This window comes from Chrysemys picta, chromosome 8 (assembly GCF_011386835.1).
Source record: "Chrysemys picta bellii isolate R12L10 chromosome 8, ASM1138683v2, whole genome shotgun sequence".
Classification (NCBI taxonomy): Eukaryota; Metazoa; Chordata; order Testudines; family Emydidae; genus Chrysemys; species Chrysemys picta.
Genome location: NC_088798.1, coordinates 54273796 through 54297137, shown reverse-complemented (window position 1 = coordinate 54297137; position 23342 = coordinate 54273796). Strand labels below are relative to the sequence as shown.

Genomic DNA, 23342 nt, shown 5'->3' with positions numbered 1-23342 from the left:
TCAGCTTGCATCCAGTTCTATGTATTATCAGACCTGCTGATAGACAGTAACATGTCTTCTTTAGGAGAGAGCACAACATTATCAGCAATTATTAAAAAAACAAAAACCAACCACACGCTCCAATGTACAGCTCATCCAGAAAGTGAAACAATCTCTTTAAATTTTAGGCCAGGAGGATTTTTTCCCTCCCCCCCCCCAACTTTGTGTTGCACAGAAAAAGATCTAAATCTACATCAACTAAATCTAAGAAGTGTAGCACAAGATCACCTGCCTTATGGGACACTTTAAAAAACAACATGACTTACTATGCTGACATCTTACCCAATACTGAGTAGATCAGAACTCATCCAAACCAGAATAAGCTCACTCCTCACATTTAAAAATATATAAAAGGCAAGTTGCCTTTTTGTCCTGCAGTATACAATTCTAATGCAGCCATTCAACAAAGAACAGCAGATTTGACACCATTAACATTTTCATGCTTTTCTTTTTAAAGGGACACTGTCAAGTAGGTTAGGCCCAAACCTATCAGTGAGGAAACTGAAATAGTTTTTTTATTATATTAATTGGGAAGGAAACCTAAAAGGTTTGTAGCCAAGAAACAGGAAGTGAAACTGACCATTAACAGGAAGTAGGACTGGCTGATTTAGTTTCACTGTTCAGTCTGAATGAAACACATTAAAAAAAAAAAAAAGAAAACAAAGCACATAAGTGGCAAAAAAGCACAATGGATTTTAAAATAGATTATTAAAACTGAAACAACTAAGGCATCAGTTTAGGAGGTTGCAGACATGTCTTAGGAGACTGTGACCATCCTCTCTTTCCTTATGGCTAGATGGAATGGGAGGGGTGTCTTGAAATGTAGGAGAGAGAACTTCTGAAACTGTTTTGTATTGCAACGTGAAATGGGGACTCACGTTATGGAAGAGGTGTAGATAGCAACACAGATGAGGCCATTTTTGAAGTCATTGTGATCTTGACAGTGATCCTTTAAAACACACACACACACACACACACACACACACACATTCTCTCAGAGAATGGGGTTAAAAAACATAAATCAACAACAACAGTTAATGTTATGCAGCAGCACAGTGACAACTATCTGGAAAGGACTTACACGTGTCCACCTCAGAACCCCTATATATATTAATCTTTATAAATACAGTATTCTACACCAGGAACTGTAGAAAGACGTCATTCAAGGAAATTTTGTAATTACTAGTGTCAACTCAGTGCGCCATGGAGCCAGCTCGCCACTCCACAGAGGTTTCAAAGTTACGAACCCTTGTGAGAATGGACTGGAGTTTACGATACGCTTTTTAGAAGTCTCTGTTTTTCTGCCAATCTGGAATGTTCTGGTTCAAGCCCCTCCCCCCACTCCCTTTCCCAAAAAAATAAAGATTGGTTAGGTTAAGTCAGTCGGATCCAATCAATTTGCTTTGCCGCTAAAGACGGCGAGAAGGAGACCACATTGACGTCTCTAGAAGCTTCTAGGTGAAAGCTAAATTGTGAGGCAGGTTCCACTGTTGTTGTCAGAGTTACTTAGCAAGGGGGGCAGTCATAGCTCGTCCCTCGACGACGATGCATCGAGAGATGGCTGGGGGGCCAAGGCATCTTTGTTCTGGGCATCACTGTGGATCTGGCCCTGTTGCCGGGACTTCCAGGAATGGGCTCTGTCCCAGTCAGTCGACATGGTCTCATTGTCCCAGATTGTGGATGTCTCTGTGTCACTGAGATAACCCGGCTGCCCTGTGTAATGGGTCGGATAAATAAGCAAGGGCTCTGCTGAGAAGGCTTTCAAGTCTCTGGACTCATAGTACTCCTTGTACTTCTCTCTAAAGAAAGGAAAACAAATATTACTAGCAGAAATAACTCTTGCTTGGCACCACTGTACTTGCCTTGCCTTTCCATCGGTTATGAGCCAATCTACTGAGCTAGGACTAGTCGTTAGGGTTAGATGCTCATCACAGGGTGAAACCTGGGCAAATGATTGAAGGCTTGAGATGAACTGAGCAGTGAGGACACTATTAGTCCTTTTGGAAAAGTGATTTTTATACAATAAAATAAAGGATCCTAAAGAATGACAAAGTATTTCAGAAACCATGCACTTCATCTGCCACTAGGGAGGGGGATCCTGCAGCTATTTGAATAGCAACACTCTATGAGAGAACAAGACAGGAAGTATACTGGATCCATCTGGAAATTCTACTGTGACTGTAGCCCCAGCATGGCAGAGATACCTGGATATGTGAGTTGGCATTTGGTATTCAACTGCTGGGCCTCTGTATCATTTCTTATTTGCACCATTGGGGTGCCATTTTTAGATGAGTTCACGGGTGGCCTAACTCTGCTCCTGCTGAAATCAATGGTAAAACTCCCATCGACTCCAATGGGAGCAAGAGATAACAAAGGCTTTGTCTATACTTTGTCTCTTAAAATCTCCCTCTGTGGCATCGCTACCAGCACAGTTCCCCCGTTGCTAGCAAAGTGATCAACTAGCCGCTGGCATTTTAAGCACCACAACTTCCAATCCCATCTAGACCTGTTCTGGGCAACCCAATGGTTAGTCAATGGCAGCCTGTCTGCATTAGTGCTCCCAGTGTCCCTACCACCAGAGAAGCTGCTACTGATGCAGATAAGGCCAAAGAGTGTACCCTGCTACCACAGAGTAAGTGGTGTGGCCAGTTAGGGGAACTGGCTGTCGGAGCAGAACAAAGGCCTGTCTCAGATATGTTATCAAAGGTTCCACTAAGCCTGTATACAGGACTAGAAGACAATTGTCAGAGGGACACTGCAGCACCTGTTGGAAGCAGGGACCAATGATGTGGCACCCCAAATTCTTTTGGGGAGATGTCATAATGGGTAACTGGACTCTGGAAACAAGGTTAGAGGGAGCTTTATGTCAGAATTTAAAAAAAACCTAGTTTTCTTATAAACAAGGAAATCCACCCTTGAAAACAGATTCCTCCCATATCTTGATATCCACATTACTGTCCGGGGCTCTGAGTGAGAGCCTTGCAGAACTCTCCCCACAAAGAGGGAGACAATGTTGATAAGTCTGGCTGGGAGCTGGTTAAAAGATGTGACTTCTCCCTGCCCCACACACCTTTGAAATGAAAACCCTGGATTCTGCAACATAGCGAAGTAGGAAAGTGCCATGTAGATTCTGAAAAAGCCCTAAAAGCAGGGTTTTTAAAAAGAAAAGCTCTGAGTTGCACAGAGATCTTTTCCAGGTCCTATGCCAGGTAAGGCATTCCAAAGTAGGCACTATCTATATAATCATAATAATACACCTATACAGTTACTTCCAATCAGAAATCACCAGCTGCTTCAAAAATATAAATTTATGAATCCCAAAAGACCTCTCTGAGGTAGGATATTATTACATAAATTCAAGCACAGAAAGTTCCGGAGATTTGCTCAACATCTGCAGCAATATCCAAGAATCATAATATCCAGTCCTCTGCTCCGCCTACTAGGTTATGCTATGGAGATGCACTGTATAATTAGCAACACAACGTCCAGTTTAAGATCAGTTAGCAAGGTACAGCTCACGCAAAGCCGGCTGGCTTCCCAAGCAATGAAGGGGTTTTACTTACACAGGATGCTTGTTGTACATGATCGGCAGGAATTCATCCACAGGCAGCATCTTGCTAAAAGGTTCGGCCCCAATTAGTTTCTGAGCCCCTTCAAAGGAGATTGCATACCCCAGGGTCCAATAAGAGTAATCTGCTTCCACAAGGTTCATTACGTTAGGAACTGCCTTCTCAGGGCGCTGCACCTGCATCCTTTTCCGACCAATGTAGCTGAAGGGGAGAAAAACCCACCACAGTGGAAACTAAGGCCTGTTTCCATGATCAGCTCTGCAGTGCAATTATATTGTAACTGGGACATCAGGCATTCCCACTTCAACCAGGGCTGATCAAAGGCCTTTTAAGTCAGTGGGAGTTTTTCCACTGACTTCACTGGACCATGGATCAGGTCCAAAGTGCACCCACAAATCAAATGCTACTCCTGAAATTCTCCAGTGCCACATCTGCCCGTGCAGTCCAAGGAGACTACGGGTCCCAAAACCAATGCGCCATCCTGACCCAAGCAAGGATTTGAATTCTCTATGGTGCGCATCCAGTGAGGTGCTGGAGGCTTCTCAGGAGCCTCTTGTTAAAACTCCATCATCCTACAGACAGGAGGGTTGGTGTGATTCCCCAGCCTTATCCCTTCTCTGGATGAAGCCCAGATAAATCAGCGACACCAGACAGCTTATCCCTTATAAAAATACATCTGAAGAGAAAACGTTTTGCTTTTGGACTGTCACAGGCACTGATCCAGCGACCCACATAACCTGAGTGCCAGAAAGCACCAAGCAGCAGGGGGGTTATAAAAACTGCCATGGGGAGGAGCCCCCTAAAAGGTCTTCTCCCCCTTCTCCAGCTGGCCAGTTCGAACTCTGCTCCCTTGGCAGTGAACTTGGAATTGTTTTCAGGAACAGGACATAAAGATTTCCAGCTCAGTCTGTTTGCTAGCTAGACGGAACCATTCTCCTCTTGCTTCTCTTTGTGAGAATGAGTTTGTATTTAAATGACTAAACATAAGAGTTCAAATACCCTGTTCCTCCCCCATCCTCACAGTGAGCACATGCACCCTGTGTCACAGGAATTAGCTCGGAGTGGGGAACTGGGGTTATTGGGAGGCCATGGCTATATCGCTGTGGGCACCTGTTTATCAAAGAGCACCCGCAATGTGCTTCATTCGATGGAGGTTTTAGCTATTCCAGCCCCTTTAAAATTAACCCCCATTATTGAGTCTCTGGGATTTTATTCTTCCATGCTGCATTCCCCGCAGGCAGCCGTGTCTGATTATTATGAGGGTACATCCATGTTATTGAAATGCTCAGTTCATGTGGGAGCAGGGGAGAGAGTTTCCAGCTGGTTTAGGGCAGTGAAAGCTCTTGGGACAAGACTACTTACATGAGCTCCCAGTCTAGCTGGACTTGCTCTATATCGTCCATCAGTTTCATGAGCTTCCTCTTAAACTGATGCTCAAAGCGCACGTCGTCTTCGATAACGAGAGTCTTCTCCAGCTCTCTGTTCACCACCTAAAAGGGATGTTTTCAAATGAGACTGAAATGGCCCATATGCTATTGAGGGGCCAGTTCTGCACCCTCTGAAGCTCCGCCGAGCCCCCCACTGAGAGCAGGACTGAGCCCCCCATGCTCTTTAATCAGTATGAAGGTTAATGGTCATCAGAATTGGTGACATTCAATTCTACACAGGTTTAGAATCAGAAAAAACTCATAGGTGAAATCCTGCAACAAAATTTCTTCGTTTTTTTTTCTCCCCAAGCACAACAATGCCCCAAACAGGGTGGCTAAGAGTTTTGTGAAAAATGTCTCGACCACAATCCAGACGTGTGACACAGTCACACAGGCTGGGAGCTGTTTGCAAACTGACCGCACAATAGGAGCTGCTCAGTACTCAGCACTTTTGAAAATCAGGCTGCTTATGTGCCCAGATATGAACTTGGGAGCCTAACTGCTGCTCCTGTTTTTGAAAATCAGAACCTTTTGTGAGATCCTGGATAATTCACACCAAAATAAGAGAGACTATCTAAAAATAAAACATTACTTCCTTCCCGCAGCATCCAAGTATAATACAACTGCCAGAACACAGATATTATTTACCTCTTTCCAGATAGAATAGTGGCTAAGAAAGCAGCCAATTTCCCCCCTGGTTAGTGGCCTGGAAGAGTAAGGATCCTGGTAACCAGGTAGCATATCAATATTCAGAGCTTTCAGCTGACTTGTATTCAATGCCCTGAGGAAAGAGAGAGCTGCTTTCAGTATTAAGAACTTTTATAGATGTTACTATTTTTTACTCAGGCAAAAAAACAATGAAATTGTTTAGCAGTGAAAAGACTTTCCTGAGCCAGGGAAGTTCCCAAAATAGGCTGTGTATTTGTAGCAGTTTAATTTGATCTAAATCATGCTGAACATAAAAGATATTTTTTAGGACATTCACCCCCAACAGTTTCAAGAAACTGCAGAGTCTTAAAAGGGTCATTGTCATATTGTTAATAACACTATAGCTATATTCACACTGGAAGACTAGAGAACACCTAGCTCACCTTCCACTAAGAGTTTTGTTTGCTTTTCCATTTCTCTCACCTTGAACAACAGCACTAGAGCAGTCAGTATTATATTTGCTTATGGTCAGTTTCACTTTCAAGTTCTAATGCCCTAGCACTATAGAGGCCACTAAGGCAGAGAGACACCAGGAAACCCAAGATCTGTTCCTAACTGTGCCACTGACTTCCTGAGAAGCCTTGGGAAAGTCACTCAGCCCTGGACTTTCAAATGAGATTTGGGCACCTGACTCCCTTAGTAAACCCCAGCCTTAACCTCAGTGCCTCAGTTTCCCCATGTATAAAATGGAGATTTTGTACATTGCTTTGAGAGTCACAACTAAAAAGAAAACTTTATCTGTGTTTACATTACTATAACGTAGCACTGTGGTTCCCAAACTGGGGTTTGCAAAATGTTACAGGGGGTTCTCGGAAAAAATTCTCTAATGGCGGACAGAACTGTCCCTAGGGACTCTCGGCAGCACGGGGCCAGAAGCCCGGAGCCCCTGGACTTCCAAGAGCTAAGCAGATCAAAGCAAGCCTATCTATCACACTGAGGAGATTAAAACGTCAAGACTCCTTATAAGCAACAGAAAGGGAGGTGGATATTTTTTGCTGTTTTTTAAAATTAAATAGGCAGCTAGTATTGTTTTTAAAATTATTAAGAACAAGTTTAAGCTTTGTTTTAGCGTGCGTTGTTTGCCTGGACTGTTCAAGACCTGAATGCTTGTGTAGGAGGAACTCTTTGAGTTGGCTTCTTAAATACCTTCTTGCTGTTTCACATCTGATACTCCTTGATGAAACATAGGAGCCTTGTCTTATAAAAGGCTTATTCAAAGTGATACAAGATACGAAAGTGAGATCTTGGAAGAGTGTTGCCATTTTCATAATGTAATAAAAATACTGTAATGATAAATAATAAATAGTGTGTAATAAGCATCATAAAAACAAATTTTATATTTCCAAGATCACTGCTTTTATAATTTATAATCAGATAAAGGAGAAAATTCCTGGAAATATTCATTGTTAGGAGGGGGTTCGCAAGACTTGACATTTTAGTGAAAGGGGTTCACAGGTTGTTAAAGTTTGGGAACCACTGATGTAGCACAATGCTGCAGCATTGGGATTGGACAAATTGCAGGGGAATATTTAAATGTCACAAAAATGTTTTCATTATCATACACCTATTTAATTTTATGACAATGTTTCTATTCAGAGAACTTTGTCTTGAAGAAAACTTTACTTCTGGGCCTAAACTATCTTACCAGATCTCTAACGGAGACTGATCAGAGTAAGAGAAGAATAAAATAACAGCATGAAAACTTTTTTGTTGTTGTTGTTTTTTTGCAAAACTGCACCAAATAGTACATTAAAAATGATAACTCATAATCACAGGGCATCAAAGAGAATTGACTGAAATTAATCAAGGTAGCACTTCTAATCAACAGTTCTGCTATGCAGAACCAGATCTTTCCAAAGACTCACTTGCCATCCACAGCTTCTACTATCTTGACTGCAATCTCCTGCTCATAGAGTGTCCGCAGCATTCGATCCCGCCTGTCTTTTCGACGCTTCAGGTTGATCATGAAAATCTGGGTTAAGAAAGACATCAGAAAACTCTGGCTCAATGCAAAGTCCAGATCCAAGTTTGTGCCAGAGCTCAGCAGGTTTTGGACCCTGTTAAAGGTCCAGCAGCATTTCCATTCAAGAGCATCGTTTTCGGGTTACTATAAATTTGTCAGACATTTATCTTTTGAGCTGCAATTCAGAATATTTGTTCTCAGTCCAGCTGCTGATTTTTATGGGACGGTTGAGGAAAGAACGTTCAGTGATTTTCAAAAATGAAGAGTGTATGTGTGTGTGTGCATGGGGGCGGTGGGAAGAACACCCTTTTGCCTTGTTTAAAAAAACCCTACAAATCTGACCTTTTTGGATCAATTCTAGCACCTCACCAAATTTGGAGCAGAAACCTGAAATCTGGCAGGAACATAAAGTTGACCCAGGTTCGTGGGGTAATGGGGGTCAGGTCAGTTCTAAAAATGACTCAACGCTCTCAGGTCGGGTTCGGGTCAGCTGTGCTCAGTTTGGATTCAGGTCCAGGTCGGGCTTTAAGAGTAGGCCTGAGCAGAGCTCTACCCCTAACTGGACAGCTGAAGATTCCAGGTAGGACGATGTGCAGTAAATGCAGCAGGGCTTCATACACTGGGCAGTGAGAATAAAAAACTAAATGAACAGCGCCACATTCCCCAGGCAACGTCCACACTGCATGAGGGAGGGACCTGAATGAGAAAACTGTATCTGACAGAGTAATTAGAAACTGGAAGGTAATATAAATACACAGGGGGCAGAGTCAAGGTTGTGTGGGCAACATTAACTGTGGCATTTCCTGAATTTTAAACGCTTCACTTTGCAACCATAATGCTCTTTTAATGCACAGTTGTATATGGAATTAGAAAGCAGGGGCCAGTTGTGCAGTTTGGAGCTGGATCTGAACTTCCCCAACACACTGGGATGTTTGGATCCAGGCTTTTGTTTGGGCCAATCTCTACCCAATACAATATATCCCTTTGGTATTCAAAGGGGGGTGGGGTTGGCATGTGGTAAAGAGCCCAGATCTTTACTGAGTGCTGCGTCTATCTTTGGGATTACCAATGTGCTCATCACCATAATAACTGGACACAAGTGGAAGCAGGTTCTGCAATGCAGGATATTTTTCATTACTGCAGATCCTGGACATTTTCTGCTGATTCAATTAGAATCATAGGTGTGCTCCTGAGACACACCCTGGGCAGGAAACAGATTTGCAGGCAGCCGTTAGCCCAAGCTAAGCAGACATATTTTGCCTGGTCAAGGGCAGACGGCAGGCCCCACCGGCACACACATTCCTAGGTAAAACACAGAATGTCAGGGCCGTTTTTCTGTCCTCAGACAGGCAAGAATACGTTCAGCCCTGCAGCCTGAGGAACAAACCTTGGCCAAATAAAAACCAGACTGAGGCCCAGCTCGGTGCAAAGGCAGTAATACTAATAAAATATCGGGCAATTTAAGTGCAGCCGCAAGAAACAGCCCAGAAACACACACACAGGACTCCAAACATAGATGACCAAACAAACACAGTCACACAGAATCCGCACTTCATGACACAAGCCGTATAAATAGAAACTCCAGACCAAGCCAAGAAAACAAAACATCTTAAAGACAAAAAACAAGGCTCCTCCAATTTTAGTAGCTTGTTCAGTGACTATAGTACTGTCTCTGGCAGCTACACATGCAGGCACTACACGGTCCTATGCAGGTTTTTTGGCTCTACACAAAATGTAAACCCAGTTTATTCACAGCACAGTCTCTCTCTGGAATTCTTCCTCCCCGGTCTCTTTCTGTTGGTACTTTGCCTCTGACTGCGGCTAGCCAGCTTTAGCACTACAGGGACAGGAGTTTCTAGAGGGATGATTTATGCACCAAACTTCCTGGGTTCTGCTTCAAACATGTTCCCAACTGTCTTGAGTAAAATCAAAACAAAAAGGCCGCAGTGGAAATGTGGCTCCCAAACAGGAAAAGATTAGGACCAACAATATAGAATATTCAATGAATACATACAGACCCCGTCATAACCCAAGTTATGCAAAGTGCTGTGTATTTACAGTTTAAACACCTGACTCTCTTCAGTCATCATCTCTAACAGCTTTGCGAGGTCATCAAAACAGTGTCCCTGCTTCTTAACAGAAAGCAGGAGAAATTTAAAAAAACCATACGTGCTAAAGTTGTTCAGGAATAATGAAGCTATCTCCAAGTACCCTATCCATAGGAACCCTAACTGTAGGGCAGGGCGCCCTACCCATATGAAACCTAACCCAAGCTCCAAGTACCCTATCCATAGGAACCCTAACCCTAGCTCCAAGAATCCTTCCAATAGGAACCCTAACCCTAGGACAGGGAGCACTCACCCATAACAACCCTAACATTTCTTCCAAGTATCCTACCCACAGAAACCCTAACCGGAAAGTGGGGAATCCTACCCATAGAAACCTTAACCCTAGCTCCAAGTACCCTACCCCTAGCAACTCTAAACCTACCTCCAAGTACCGTACTCCTAGGAACCATAAACCTAGCTCCAAGTGTCCTACTCCTAGGAACACTAACACTAGCGCGGGGAGCCCTACCCACAGAAACCCTAACCCTGACTCCAAGTGAACTACCCATAGGAACCCTATCCCCAGCTCCAAGGGGCCTACTCATAGGAACCCTAATCATAGGATGGGGAGCCCTACCCATAGGAACCCTAATCCTAACTCCAAGTGGCCTACCCATAGGAACCCTAACCCCAGGGCTGGGCGCTCTACCTATAGGTACCCTATCCCTAATTCCAAGTGGCCTACCAATAGGAACCCTAACCCTAGAGTGGAGATGTGACGTTGTGCAGTCTATATGGTTTTATAAAAACTAATAAGTCAATATAATGTAACTGAGATAGTTTTAGAGAAAATACGGTAATAAGTGAATGTAAGTAACTGGGATATGCCTCATGCAAAAGGTCTCTTGTAAGGTATCATTACAAAGCTTATAATCTACTGAGTGTGATCATCTGATTTGTATAAATGTACCACTCTTGTATCTAAAACTAGAAATATAAAATGTAACTCTGAGGGCCTATTGTAATTGTGTAAAGTGTGGACCATTAATGATGGTTTGGAATCTTGATGACTCCCATTGTCTGCAGATGGCTGTATTTACCTGTGAGACTTCCTGTATATGTGTGTGCTGGCAAGTGAGTAATGAAGTCTTGCAGTGACATGTGATCATGTCACCTGAACTGGAATCCATCTTTAACCTGGTGCTTTTCCAGTGAGGGGGGGTGGAAACCCAGAGAGACAAAGAGTTCCCGCCTTATGCAAAAGATATATAAAGGGGGGGAAGAGAACAGAGGAAGGAAGGAGCCATCATGAAGAATCCCCTAGCTATCACCTGAGCTGCAACAAGAGCTGTACCAGGGGAAAGAATTGTGCCCAGGCCTGGAAGGTGTCCAGTCTGAGAAAAAACTTACTGAAGCATCTCTGAGGGTGAGATTATCTGTATTCAGTTTGATTAGGCATAGATTTGCGCATTTTATTTTATTTTGCTTGGTGACTTACTTTGTTCTGTCTGTTACTACTTTGAACCACTTAAATCCTACTGTCTGTATTTAATAAAATCACTTTTTATTTAGTAATTTACTCAGAGTATGTATTAATACCTGGGGGAGCAAACAACTGTGCATATCTCTCTATCAGTGTTATAGAGGGCGAACAATTTATGAGTTTGCCCTGCATAAGCTTTATACAGGGTAAAACGGATTTATTTGGGTTTAGACCCCATTGGGAGTTGAGCATCTGAGTGCTAAAGACAAGCGCACTTCTGTACGCTGTTTTCAGGTAACTTGCAGCTTTGGGACAAGTGATTCAGACCCTGGATCTGTGTCTGGAGCCAAACGGGAGTGTCTGGCTCAGCAAGACAGGGTGCTGGAGTCCTGAGCTGGCAGGGAAAACAGAAGCAGGGGTAGTCTTTGCACATCGGGTGGCAGCTCCCAAGGGGGTTTCTGTGATCCAACCCGTCACAGGAGAGATCTATCCTTAGGAACCCTAACCTATAGAAAAGTAGACCCTAATGGTTGCAGGAAGTGAAGCCAAATCACTGCTGGCCTGATTCAATGACTATTTAAGTCATTGGAAAGACTCCCACTGGTATCCCTGGACATTGGATCCAGCCAAGCTTTTCAAACTTGGGACATCTGAGGTCTGGCACCTCAAGGCTTGATGTCCAGAGATGCTGAGCACCCACAGCTCCCACTGATGTCAAGTGCAGCTGCTCAGCTCTTATGAAATCAGGCATCAAAATTCGCATGTGGACACCTCAAAAGGATCTCCATTGGCTCAGGGGGAGTTTTAATCAAATAAAGACACCAGGATCCATCCCATGGAAAATTTCAACCCAACATACCAATGTTTTGGAAAGTTATGATGAACATGTGAAGACAGGACAGAAATGAAAACTGATTTGCAGCCTTATCTGTAGTGGGAGTGACCAGGCTCCCTATATGATGCACATGTCCACACAACAAAATAAAGGTACATACAGGGACTATACCATGGTATACCCATATTCACCACTGTCATATAATTATGATATATTTTGTACAAAGTATGGCTTGTGAGGTATTATTCTAAAAGTCTTACTTTGCCAAACATTAATATCTCATTTGATTGTATGTGCTATCATTGTATGTGAAGTTATGAAGTTTTACTGTGTCTGTGTTACTAAAAGATGTGAAGTTGGGAACACCCACAGCTAGCCTTTCAGGTAAAACAATGAAGAAGCTAGACAGTGCTAATCAGCAAAGACAATGGACCATGGAAAAGGTTTGTCCTCATCTGGGGGCGTTTCAGCCAGCCTATGAGTAATGGTTGCTATGACTCAAGGGCATGTGACCAGATCACATGACACTGAACTCCATTTTGGTACTTGTATTTTCCCACAAACTGGGCTGGGAACTTAGCTTGGAACAAAGGGTTCCCGCCATATGGAGAAACTATATAAGGTGGGGAGAGACATCATGATTTGTCTTCACTCCCCCACAACTAACACCTGAAAGAACCTCTGGAATGGGGAAAGGGGACCCACGCTGCAAAGCAGATGCAGCTTGTGCCTCAAGAATCTGTAAGCCTGCTTGTATCATCAGTCAGGGTGAGATACTGCTAATTCAAATCCTATCTATCTAGTATATTAGTCTCAGTTTGCGTTTTTATTTATTTGCCGGGTAATCTGCTTTGATCTGTTTGCTATCACTTATAATCACTTAAAATCTATCTTTCTGTAGTTAATAAACTTGTTTTATGTTTTATCTTAACCAGTGAGTTTTTTGAGTGAAGTGTTTGGGAATCCTAGCTCTGTAAACAAAGGCTGCTGCATATCTTCCCCACATCCAGGTGGCAGCAAATTAATTAATAAGCTTGCATCATACGGACCCTGTGCTGTGCAAGACAATATAATTCTGGGTTTATACTCCAGTAGGGGTGCAAGACTGGGGATCTGGGAAGTTGTCTGGGGGCCTCCTGTTTGTCCATGAGTGGCTTAGGTAAAGCACTCAGGTAACTCAGTTGGGTATGTGGCGCCACCTGCTGTCATGTTGGGAGATAACCGGGCCTGGAGAGGCTGGCTGAGTCACCAGCAGAGCAGTGTGAGAGAGGCCAACTCAGCTGAATTGTTAGGGGGCACAGTGGTTCCAACAGCTCCCAGAATGCACCTTGGAGGTAACAAGCCGTCACACCTACCTCATCAAATCCCATCTTGTCTGGGTGTTTTGGGGGAATGGAGATGTATTGCGAGGGCTCGAATGGAGGATGATCAACTGAAAGAGATAATAGAAACATCCACAGTGGCTGGTTACTGAACTGCATAGTGGCAAAGAAAACCAGTCAAATTCACTGTCATCACTTTTCACTGTTTCCCCTGGAACAGAGAGGCACCTAGATGTGGAGTGCGATGCTACAGCCTAAGCAGCATCATGTGCCAGAGGAGCGCCCCGCGAGTCAGAAAGCCAGATGCCACGGAACTGCAAACACCCAAGAGAACAGTGTATCAATGCACATGTTGGAGAGCACGTCTTTCTGGCTGGGATGAGAGAGGAGCCCACGTTTCAGATCTGGCAAAATTTAAATAATGGTCTGGTGGGGGGATTGCTGCTGGTGGAGCTTTCCTGTTGCTGTGGGGTCTTATCAGGGGGAGGAGGTGGTGAGGGAATTATAGGTCAAAAAACCAGTAAAACCCACAGCTCTAATAATGATTTTGGGGCCACACTGCCCCTCCCCATTGCTGACCAACCTTCAGGACTGGGGCAGAGGGGTTTGAGAACTCCCTGAAGACAACCCCATGGAGTTTTAAGGAAATTGTGCCCTTCAACGGGAGGCGGGGGTAAGATGATGTGAAGTGGGCAGGGAGCAAGGTGTCCTAAACACCATAGACTCATGGGATCCACATGGAAGTACCATGCCACTAGATCCACGACCTTGCACAAATGGTTGCCCCACCAAACCTATGCACTGACCTCCGGGGCAGCACAGCTCCAGCAAGCACCTTCATGCCATTGATTTGAGTCCTGCCTGAGCTGCTCAGCAGCCAATGCGGATCGTTGCTCCTCTGGCTGGGAGGAGACTGACTATTGTATTTAATCTAATCATCTGTCTGGTATTTCGCTGGCAGGTTGGCTTCCTTTATTTGTTATTGTGTAATATTGTGTTAAATACTCCGATGGATAAACAAGGAGATTTTGCACAAGTCCTGGCAGTGCTCACTTCTAGTTCCACACCAAGATTCTCCCTGTGACTGGTGCAAACTGGGGGGATCCAGCAGGAGCTGGGAGGGAGCCACACTCCTATTAACCGACCGCGACACCACTAGGAACACAGCCAGCACATGGGGATAATAAAGGAGGGATTTGGAAGCCCAGCTCCTATTAATTTTTAATGCCCAGATCCCTTTAGGTGGCTTTGAACATCTCAGCCATGATTTTTAATACAGTCTTTAAGGACCTTCTTAGCATAGGAACTCTTCCCTTCAACTCCCCTGAGAACACAGCTGGGCATCTAGTGAGCAAACTCTCCCCCACACTTCCAACAACACTTTTACAGAACCCCAGTGAAAGTTTTACCTGATGCATTTCACTTCACCTTGAATGGTCCCTTAGAATAGATGCTAACTACTGATGCTAAACTATCCGTTTGATCTTGTCTTTAGCTGTGATGCTCAGAGTACATTTCCCAGACCTGAGGAAGAGCTCTGATTAGCTCAAAAGCTTGTCTCTCACACCAGCAGAAGTTGGTCCAGTAAAAGATATTAACTCCCCCACCTTGTCGCTCTGCAGGTCAAGCACAGAAGCAACACTGAGACAGGTGGCAAAGAGCCACCATTCAACAAGAAAGTATTCGGCATCCCAGGGATGGTTCTGCAGAGATGGGGCAGGCTCTGACTTACTCATTGCCTCGATTGTCACGTGAATGAAGTTCTCCACGTCTTCCTGTAGTGTCTGGTGCAATTTCAGTGGCACCGGGAGGAAACCATAGCGTTCTCTGTTGCAGATGTACATTTGAATGCCTGGGAATAAAGAGAAAATGGAAACAGAATCAGGTAATTTACCAGGCTGCTTCTCAGCGTTTCAAGTGGAGAAAAGGGAGGTTATTTGGCTATAGTGAAACCCACGCTATGGACCCCAGCCCCAACGGGTCCCCTCTCTTAAGCAACCACTTAAAAACCATCAGTGCAGTTTCTAGTATAATTCTGTTTGATCTTCAGCTAATGACCAACTTCTAGGCAACCGATTTCTCCACATCCCATAAGAAGAGATTTCATGGTATTTTAAGTTGCCAGCCTGTTGTTCTCTCCTGGGGGGAGCCCATCTCAGAGCCCAGAGGAGTGATCTTGCTCACTTTCACACCCCTCATACTGTAGAGACCAGCCCTACAGCAATGGACAGCGGTGACTCCTACCAAAACCGGTCTATGCCACCCCCAAACAGATCAGAGGCGGTGAGGCAAAGAGCTCTCTGCTCCCCAAAACACCGAGTGAACTGCTTGCTTAGTGCTCCCACTTCAGTGTGGGAACTGGATTCAATGCCCACCAAAGTCGAATGGGAGTCACTCCATTAGCTTTGGATCAGGATAAAAGAGCAGAGCTGAAGTCTCAAACAGTTACATTTCCAATGGACTAAGCTAAATAAAAAGTCCTTGGTTAGCATGGAGGTAAAATACATTAGGGAGTGATGGTGGGAGGTATCAGTGGGGATGCTGCAGCCCACACTTGGCACTGGCATCTCTTCTAAAAACACATTTTAAATTTCACAAAATATCTTCCATTCTCTTCTGTGAGCCCTTGGTTCCAAAACCCGAGCATGATCCTGCTGCCTTTACTCACAGTCAAAGGGACTGATGTGAACAAAGGCAGCAGGATGGGGCCCCAATGTCTAAACATACAGGAAGATACTTTCAGATTGCAAGGCGCCAGCAAAGTAAGAGGATCCCATATTGCAGGTCTCAAGCCTCTCAGGGAGAGTCCGAGAGTTTAGTAATAGCGTCCAAGCCTGTGGGGGAGCGAGGGGGGGAAATGGCCCAAGAAGCAGGGGAATGTCCAAGTATCAGAAGTGCTTCCAGCTGCAGGCATCTGCATGCCCTGCTGGTCTGCAGGCATTTCCACCAACTACCGACAGAGCAGCACTCCCCGTTGACAGCGCACAAAGGCTCTGTTGTTATCAGTCTGCACAGTTACGATTTCTTCCCTGAGATAAAGCAGCTTGGTATGAAAAAAAACAGTAATTCTGAGCATCCAATATGTATAGCTGGTGAGCTTGAATCCATCCTCCCCTCTGCCCTGCCCTGCCCTTGGGAAACTGCACAGATCCATTGGCAAAGACAAGCATGGAAAAATACACAGCTCAACCAAAGTCTCCCCGTAGAGGCAAGGATCACACTCTGCCCTGGCTTGGCCAAATTCTACTTTGTTATACTGGTGTAAATCCAGAGCAACTCTACTGACTTACTCCAAATGTACACAGTGTAAACAAGAGCAGAATTTGACCCATTGACTTCAGTGGGAGCAGCATGTGGTCAGCCAAGGACAGAAATGTGTCCAGACAGGCATTACACCTCTACCCCGATATAACGCTGTCCTCAGGAGCCAAAAAATCTTACTGCGTTATAGGTGAAACCGTGTTATATTGAACTTGCTTTGATCCACCGGAGCGTGCAGCCCCTCCCCCCCCCAGAGCGCTGCTTTACTGTGTTATATCCGAATTCGTGTTATATCGGGTCGTGTTATATCGGGGTAGAGGTGTATTAAGCTGTAAAGCAGCACCGACAGGGTACAGACTTGAATTCCATTCCTGACTCAGCAAATTACTTGCTTTGTGACATTTTGCACTTTGCTATTAGTCTCTTTGAGCTTAAATTTCTCTCATCTGTAAAACTGAGATGATGATATTTATCAGTGTTTGTAAAGCACTTTGAGAGCTATGGATGAAAAATGCCACAGAAGTGCTAAGCATATTATTATCAAGGTTCCACTTCTTACCATAGCCAAGAACCTGCCGAACGATGGAGGGAAAAGGAAGAGCCCAAAGAGTATTCTATATGAGAGAAACAAGCAAGTGGAAAATACTAAGATGCTTTTTAATAACAAAAGACAATAAAATATTGCACATCTTTGTCCTGCTCACAGGTTTCCTTATCCTCTGATAAGGATCTCAAATTGGGGGGTTGGGGAGAATGCACCAAGCTCCAACCTCATATTAGATTTCAAAGTCAGGGGGGAAAAAATACATTGCTGATTTCATTCACTTTAGATTCCCTAGCAATTCACTATGAGCAAAAGCCTAGTTCTGCTGAATATGGGAGTTTGTTAGAGACTTCAATGGGACTAGGATATGGCCCTGTGTCATTAGTAACTCATTAGGCAAAAAGCTGTGAATATATCTCTATGAATCAAAACAAAGACCTTGCTTAGAGAGGTAGGGCTTGATCCAAAAGGCAGTAAAGCTGACGTAAAAGTCCCATTGCTTTCAGTGGGCTTTGAATTGTGCCCTTTGTCAATTACCTGTTGTCCGAAGGCTGTTGAAATCCAGACACTCACAACAATGGAAAAATTGAAACTTGATATATTTTTAAAAATATAAAAAAGCTCTGATTTTTAAAAAACAAGCTCACAACTGAAAAATAAATTAAAAGCAGCTACAACCTGGTGTGTCAATGTTTTAGATTATTAGTGGCTAGCCATAATCCCTAGGATTTTTAATCAAGTAGAATGGTCTGCTTTCGTGACTGTTATGTTTCTGCCATTATAAACTCCTCTCCACAAGTAAATAGTGACTGGATTCCTTGCCAAACCACATTCCGCTGTCAGGAGTCATTAAGGCAAATGGAAGAGTAAAAAAATACTACCTACTGACATTAATGGGTTTGACACTGATCTGATCAACCAATTTTATCTGGCTCACTGATCATCACTCCTTACCCTCCATTGTTGAACAGGCTTTCAACTGTGCAGCTCTCTGTTGTTCCAAACAATCTCTCTTAACAAAGGATAAAGTTTTTATCTACCTTGAAATGGTAGCACTTTGTGGGGAAATATGCCTCCAATTCCTGTTACGTGGGATAAAAACAACCACTGCCACTGAGACAATACGAGAAACACATACAGTATATGCAGATATATTATTATTATTAGCAATGCAGTAGCCCAGAAGCCATGCTGTGCTTGGGGCTGCACATAATGCTGTCGAACACATCACACCTCGACAATAAAGTATCAGGAAGGAAAGGTCACCTGGTAAAAGAGATTTTGTTCCTGGACTGGTTGGCTCACTTCAGCTTACAGGCCCATTCAGCAAAGCACTTAACTCATGCTTTACTTTAAGCATATGAGACTTCCCATTGACTTTGATGGGATCAAGCCCCAGGAGCATTGAGAGGGGGTGGAATTTGCCCTCTAGAGCTTCAGATAATGGTTGCTGCAAAACAGTGGTCTGATCAGAGATGGCTGATGTTATGCTTGGCCTGTGCAGAAGTCATCCTCATGGTGACTCTAGTGAAGTAACCAGAATTATCACCCCAGGTGAGGAGCCTAACCCAAGCTGCTAATGTTTTCTGCACGTCCTGGAAGAACAACATACAAGTTGTCCAAGGTAACAAATGGAGACAAATAGACTGGTACAAACTAGATTGTTTAAGTAAAAGAGCCGTGCTATGGGATCTGCCAAGCTGCTGGGGAAGTCACAGGGCAGCCTGACAATGCACTGAAAAGTTCTAGAAGAAAATGTTAATAATTAAAAATCACCACACTGTGTTCTGATTGGTTAATGCTATTGAGATGAGGCTGTCAAACCTTCTTGGACATTGCGTACCTGGTGGGGTCACTCAGTGGGAGGAAGGGGGATACATGGACTGGATGGAATGAGCTTTACCATCATGGCTGCCACGCTCCTCTCCCCCCCACACAGTCTCCTGGAACCCAGTGATCCACCAGACACCACTGGGCCTTCGGCATCCTGATTCCCTTGCTTCATCTGTTCTTTTCCTTCCCCAGCTTATTTCTCCTCTTGCCTCTCTCTCTCCTTTTTTCTTCACACTAAAGCGTCTGGCTCAGCCAGCCAAGAGAACTCCATCTGGTGCAACACTGCAATGAGCCTGTGACCAGAGAGGCAGCTACTGCCTCTTGTTGGAGGTGGTTTTATTACGTCAATAGACGAGCTCTCGCCCACCGGCATAGAGCGGCTACACAAGCAATCTCACAGCACAGTTGCATCAGTACAGCTGTGGCGCTGTAAGCGCACTAGTATAGACATGCCCCGAAAGAAAACAGAATAGGACTCCAACAATAACAACAGCTCCAGACCATCTCAACTAACTTCTTCCCTCCTCCCCTCCAAACGAAGTTCATACCATCTTTAATACCATCTAAAAGACTGTCAAACAGGGGTTTGTCCCTTAAAAGCTCCATACAGCTGAAGGGAAGGGAAAAGGGATACCGTTAAGAACAAAGCCTCACTTAATATTTTACATTTCAGATGCTTTCACTGCTTTTCCTTCTTTTGCTATACCTTTAATGAAAGGTCATAAATGTTCAAACGAGCACCTTTGTGCTTTCTTCTCTGCTGCCCCACATGCTTGGCAGGCATTTCTACATGAAAATCGGCAAACTTACCTCATTATCCACCTGCAAATCCCTCCTCATAACCTTCCTTTGCTATGGTGCCTACAAAACGCTTGACGACAGCTAAGCTGCTGGTGTGCTGGGAGCCCTGCCTGTCATGCTGACCAATGCTGTCTCATTGTTTCCTTGTACTCCCCTGTCTGCCTGTATCCATCTGTTGTCTCTTGGCCTGTACTTAGATTGTAACCTCCTGGGGGCAGGGACCATCTTTTTGTTCTGTGCTTGTACAGTGCCTAGCACAATTGGGGTCCTAATCTGTGACTGATGCACCTACATGCTATGGTAATACAAATAAATAATAAGTAAAATATAATACTAAATAAATAATAATAATTAATAATGGTTGTTACTGTGACAGATACTGCAACTGGGGAGAACATATTGTATTAAGTTTGCTGCATCACTGTGGGCCAGGGATTGTACATATGACTGTGTTCTACTGACTACGCCCTAGGGGAGGGTTACCCCAGATCCTCCAGGAACTAAAACAGTGGAGGAGTGATTAGGATGACTCAGGCTGAGTCTACACTTTTAGCATGCGTATAGGAACTTCTATGGGTTTTCATATGTTCTCTCTGTAATGCTGTTGCCGTCAAACTAATGGTGCATGCTTAGAAAGAGCTGTGTGGGTACTTGTAACTGCTGGCAATACACTGTTCAGAGCCCTCAGAGAGAGCAATGCACGGGTGCTGGCGGTTAGGCAGACTGGCTTGCTGGGCATATCCCAGTGTAAGGCAGGGAGCTGTGCAGGTTTAAAACCCACCAGTCAGAAGGGAGTGGGACAAGGGTCCCTACCCAGTGACAGGTAACAGCTGGAGAACTGAAGACTGACTGGGCACCCCTGGAGTGGCCCACAGGGGGGAATACAGGCACTGTTAGCCTGGAACTGTGACAATTACAACGGGAGTTGCCAGCAATAATTTGACACAAAACCCCAGATGACACTTCACTGTTCAATGCTGTAACAGTGAACAAGGGTTTCATTAATATCTTATCCCCTGTTGGGCCCAAGGCCCCCCCTTTTCAACACACTAGTAGCTAAGAAAAATACAGGCAGCTATTCAAAAACAAAAACAAACCAACATTTCCAAAGAGCTCCTTTAATCCAGACTCTGCCTTGCATAGTTTTGCTACTTATGATTGTCACCAATCATTAAATAAAGAGTCCTCTCTGGGGTAGCACTACTCTGCTGTTAAAGGTACTGTATATTCTCCACTCAGAAGGGATTCATTATTGTCATCTTTAGTGACAGCAGTAGTAGGCTATTTCATAGGAGGCTCTCAGGGCACTTTACAAGGGCTAGTGAATGAAGTCTCATAACAGCCTTGTGACCTGGGTGTCACTATTGTAGACATTTGCGGAAAGGGAAACTGAACATGGAGAGTTGGTGACTTTGTGTCCGCCCCCCAAGCTCCACCTCCCACCCCTGCCAAATCATACAGCTAGTCTGAGGCAGAGCCAGGGAAAGAAATCAGGAGTCCAGATGCCCACAGTTCAGCTCAAACCACTAGACAACACTTCTCCAGTTATTTAACAGAGCAGATTTCATTAACATCAATGGAAGCTATACATGGAACTCCCTTTCTGCTATGCTCTGAGTGTCTCAAGACAGGAACATGCCCATTCATCTGACCTGCGCATTCAAAACGCTAACTGGACAATCCATTTCAGCTCAGTACTAATGTGGACACGAGAACGAATGGATATAAACTGGCCGTTGGGAAGTTTAGGCTTGAAATTAGACGAAGGTTTCTGACCGTCAGAGGGGTGAAATATTGGAACAGCCTTCCGAGGGAAACGGTGGGGGCGAAGGACCTGTCTGGGTTTAAGATTAAGCTAGATAAGTTTATGGAGGGAATGGTTTAATGGGATAACATGATTTTAGTCAAAGGAACAGCGTGCCATCGCTGGTAAGTAGTATAATGGCTAATGAGGGTCTGGCTGGAGAATCTTGCCTACATGCTCGGGGTTCTACTGATCGCCATATTTGGGGTCGGGAAGGAATTTTCCTCCAGGATAGATTGGCAGAGGCCCTGGAGGTTTTTCGCCTTCCTCCGCAGCATGGGGCAGGGATCGCTAGCTGGAGGACTCTCTGCTAATTGAAGTCTCTAAACCACAGGATTTGGGGACTTCAACAGCAGAGTCAAGGGAAAGTGTTGGGACGGCTTTGTGGCCTGCATCATGCAGGAGGTCAGACTAGATGATCATAATGGTCCCTTCTGACCTTAAAGTCTATGAGTCTATGAGTCTAATCCCAGCCCCTATGCTAAAACATGCTGTTCTCCTTGCTCTAACCTCCGGGACCTTCTATGCCAGACACAGCTTTCCCAGCCCAGATCTTGAAGAGTAATGAAACTTGACTCCACATCATTAAGCTGACAGTCATGCTGAGTAGGAGACTGTCCTTTCAAAACGTAATGAACATTCCTGCTGAGTGGCTGTGATTAGAGCCTCCTCAGTGCTAGGAGGGAAGTGAATTTCTTCCTGGCCAACCTTTTCTTTTCCAAGAAGCCCATTGAGCCCATGAAGGGCCTCTCAGTTCCCTTCTCACAGTGTCTCCTGAAGGCTGTTGCTGGAGGTGTATGTCTCCTCCCCACTAATCTCTCCATTCACAAAGCCTCTGAAGTGAATTGTTACATCCCCAATCTTTAGGGTCCTGAAATTCCCATGCAGCCAGATCTTCAGGTGGTGTAATTTGACCTAGCTCCATTGCAGTCAATGGCTCAACACGAGTGTACCCAGCTGAGCATCTTATCCACTATGCTTTGTTCTTTAGCTAGAGCTCACTGCACGGGGGCATTATCAGATTGTCTATGGTCCTGCAACCAAGAGAAACCAGTAAACCATTGTCACAGAGGGGAGAAGAGGGAAGCAACAAGGTTCTGGGAAGCACTTCAGAGCTCTCTTGCCTTTATCACATCATCTGTAGTCAAGTAGTGTAGGCCCCCGCAGCAGGAAAAAAGAGGAAGTGAAATCTTGCAGAAACCTCTGAGTTGCACATGGATTCAAAATTACATTGTAAGCTGCCCTATGTTGCTTTGAAACTGGTTCCACTGTGAGGATCCCGGGGCTCATCCACATTACAATTAGAAATGGGTTAAGGGGGATGTGAAACACAAAAAGAACTGCGAGGCTTCCCTGTTTTACTTCGTTATGAAGCAGAAAAAAGGCCTAAATAGGGCCTGTTAAAGAACTTTTCCCACAGGAGTTTTACATTAGAAATTCAGGGTCTTGACTATCTTCAAGACCCTATGGATGACTGGAGAAGTGGCAGGCTTATGGCATGAGTGAAACTGACCGAGATGGGAAATTATTCAGATGACTTAAAAAAATTTGGGAGTTGGGGGTGAGGGTGTGAAGGTTGGTGGTTTATGTTATCTTGAACACTTGGGAGAATAACGCTCTTTGATAAAACGTCAGCACCCTGTTCCTTCAAATAAGGGCTAGGGAAACTCCCTAGGGAGTTCTCCAGCAAAAACAAGGAGGATCA

At 44.5% G+C, this 23342-nt stretch overlaps 1 protein-coding gene across 1 annotated transcript in view; it reads right to left on the bottom strand.

Moving 5' to 3' along the window:
• The window catches only part of COLGALT2 (collagen beta(1-O)galactosyltransferase 2), a 97166-nt gene continuing 73824 nt past the window's right edge, over positions 1-23342 (bottom strand). Inside the window, exons 6-12 of the mRNA XM_005290722.5 lie at positions 15127-15246; positions 13428-13504; positions 7609-7715; positions 5684-5816; positions 4971-5098; positions 3603-3809; positions 1-1838 (exon numbers count right to left, since the gene is read on the bottom strand). Coding sequence (XP_005290779.1) covers positions 1562-1838; positions 3603-3809; positions 4971-5098; positions 5684-5816; positions 7609-7715; positions 13428-13504; positions 15127-15246 — 1049 coding nt within the window. The 3' untranslated portion in view covers positions 1-1561. The remainder of the gene's footprint in view (positions 1839-3602; positions 3810-4970; positions 5099-5683; positions 5817-7608; positions 7716-13427; positions 13505-15126; positions 15247-23342) is intronic.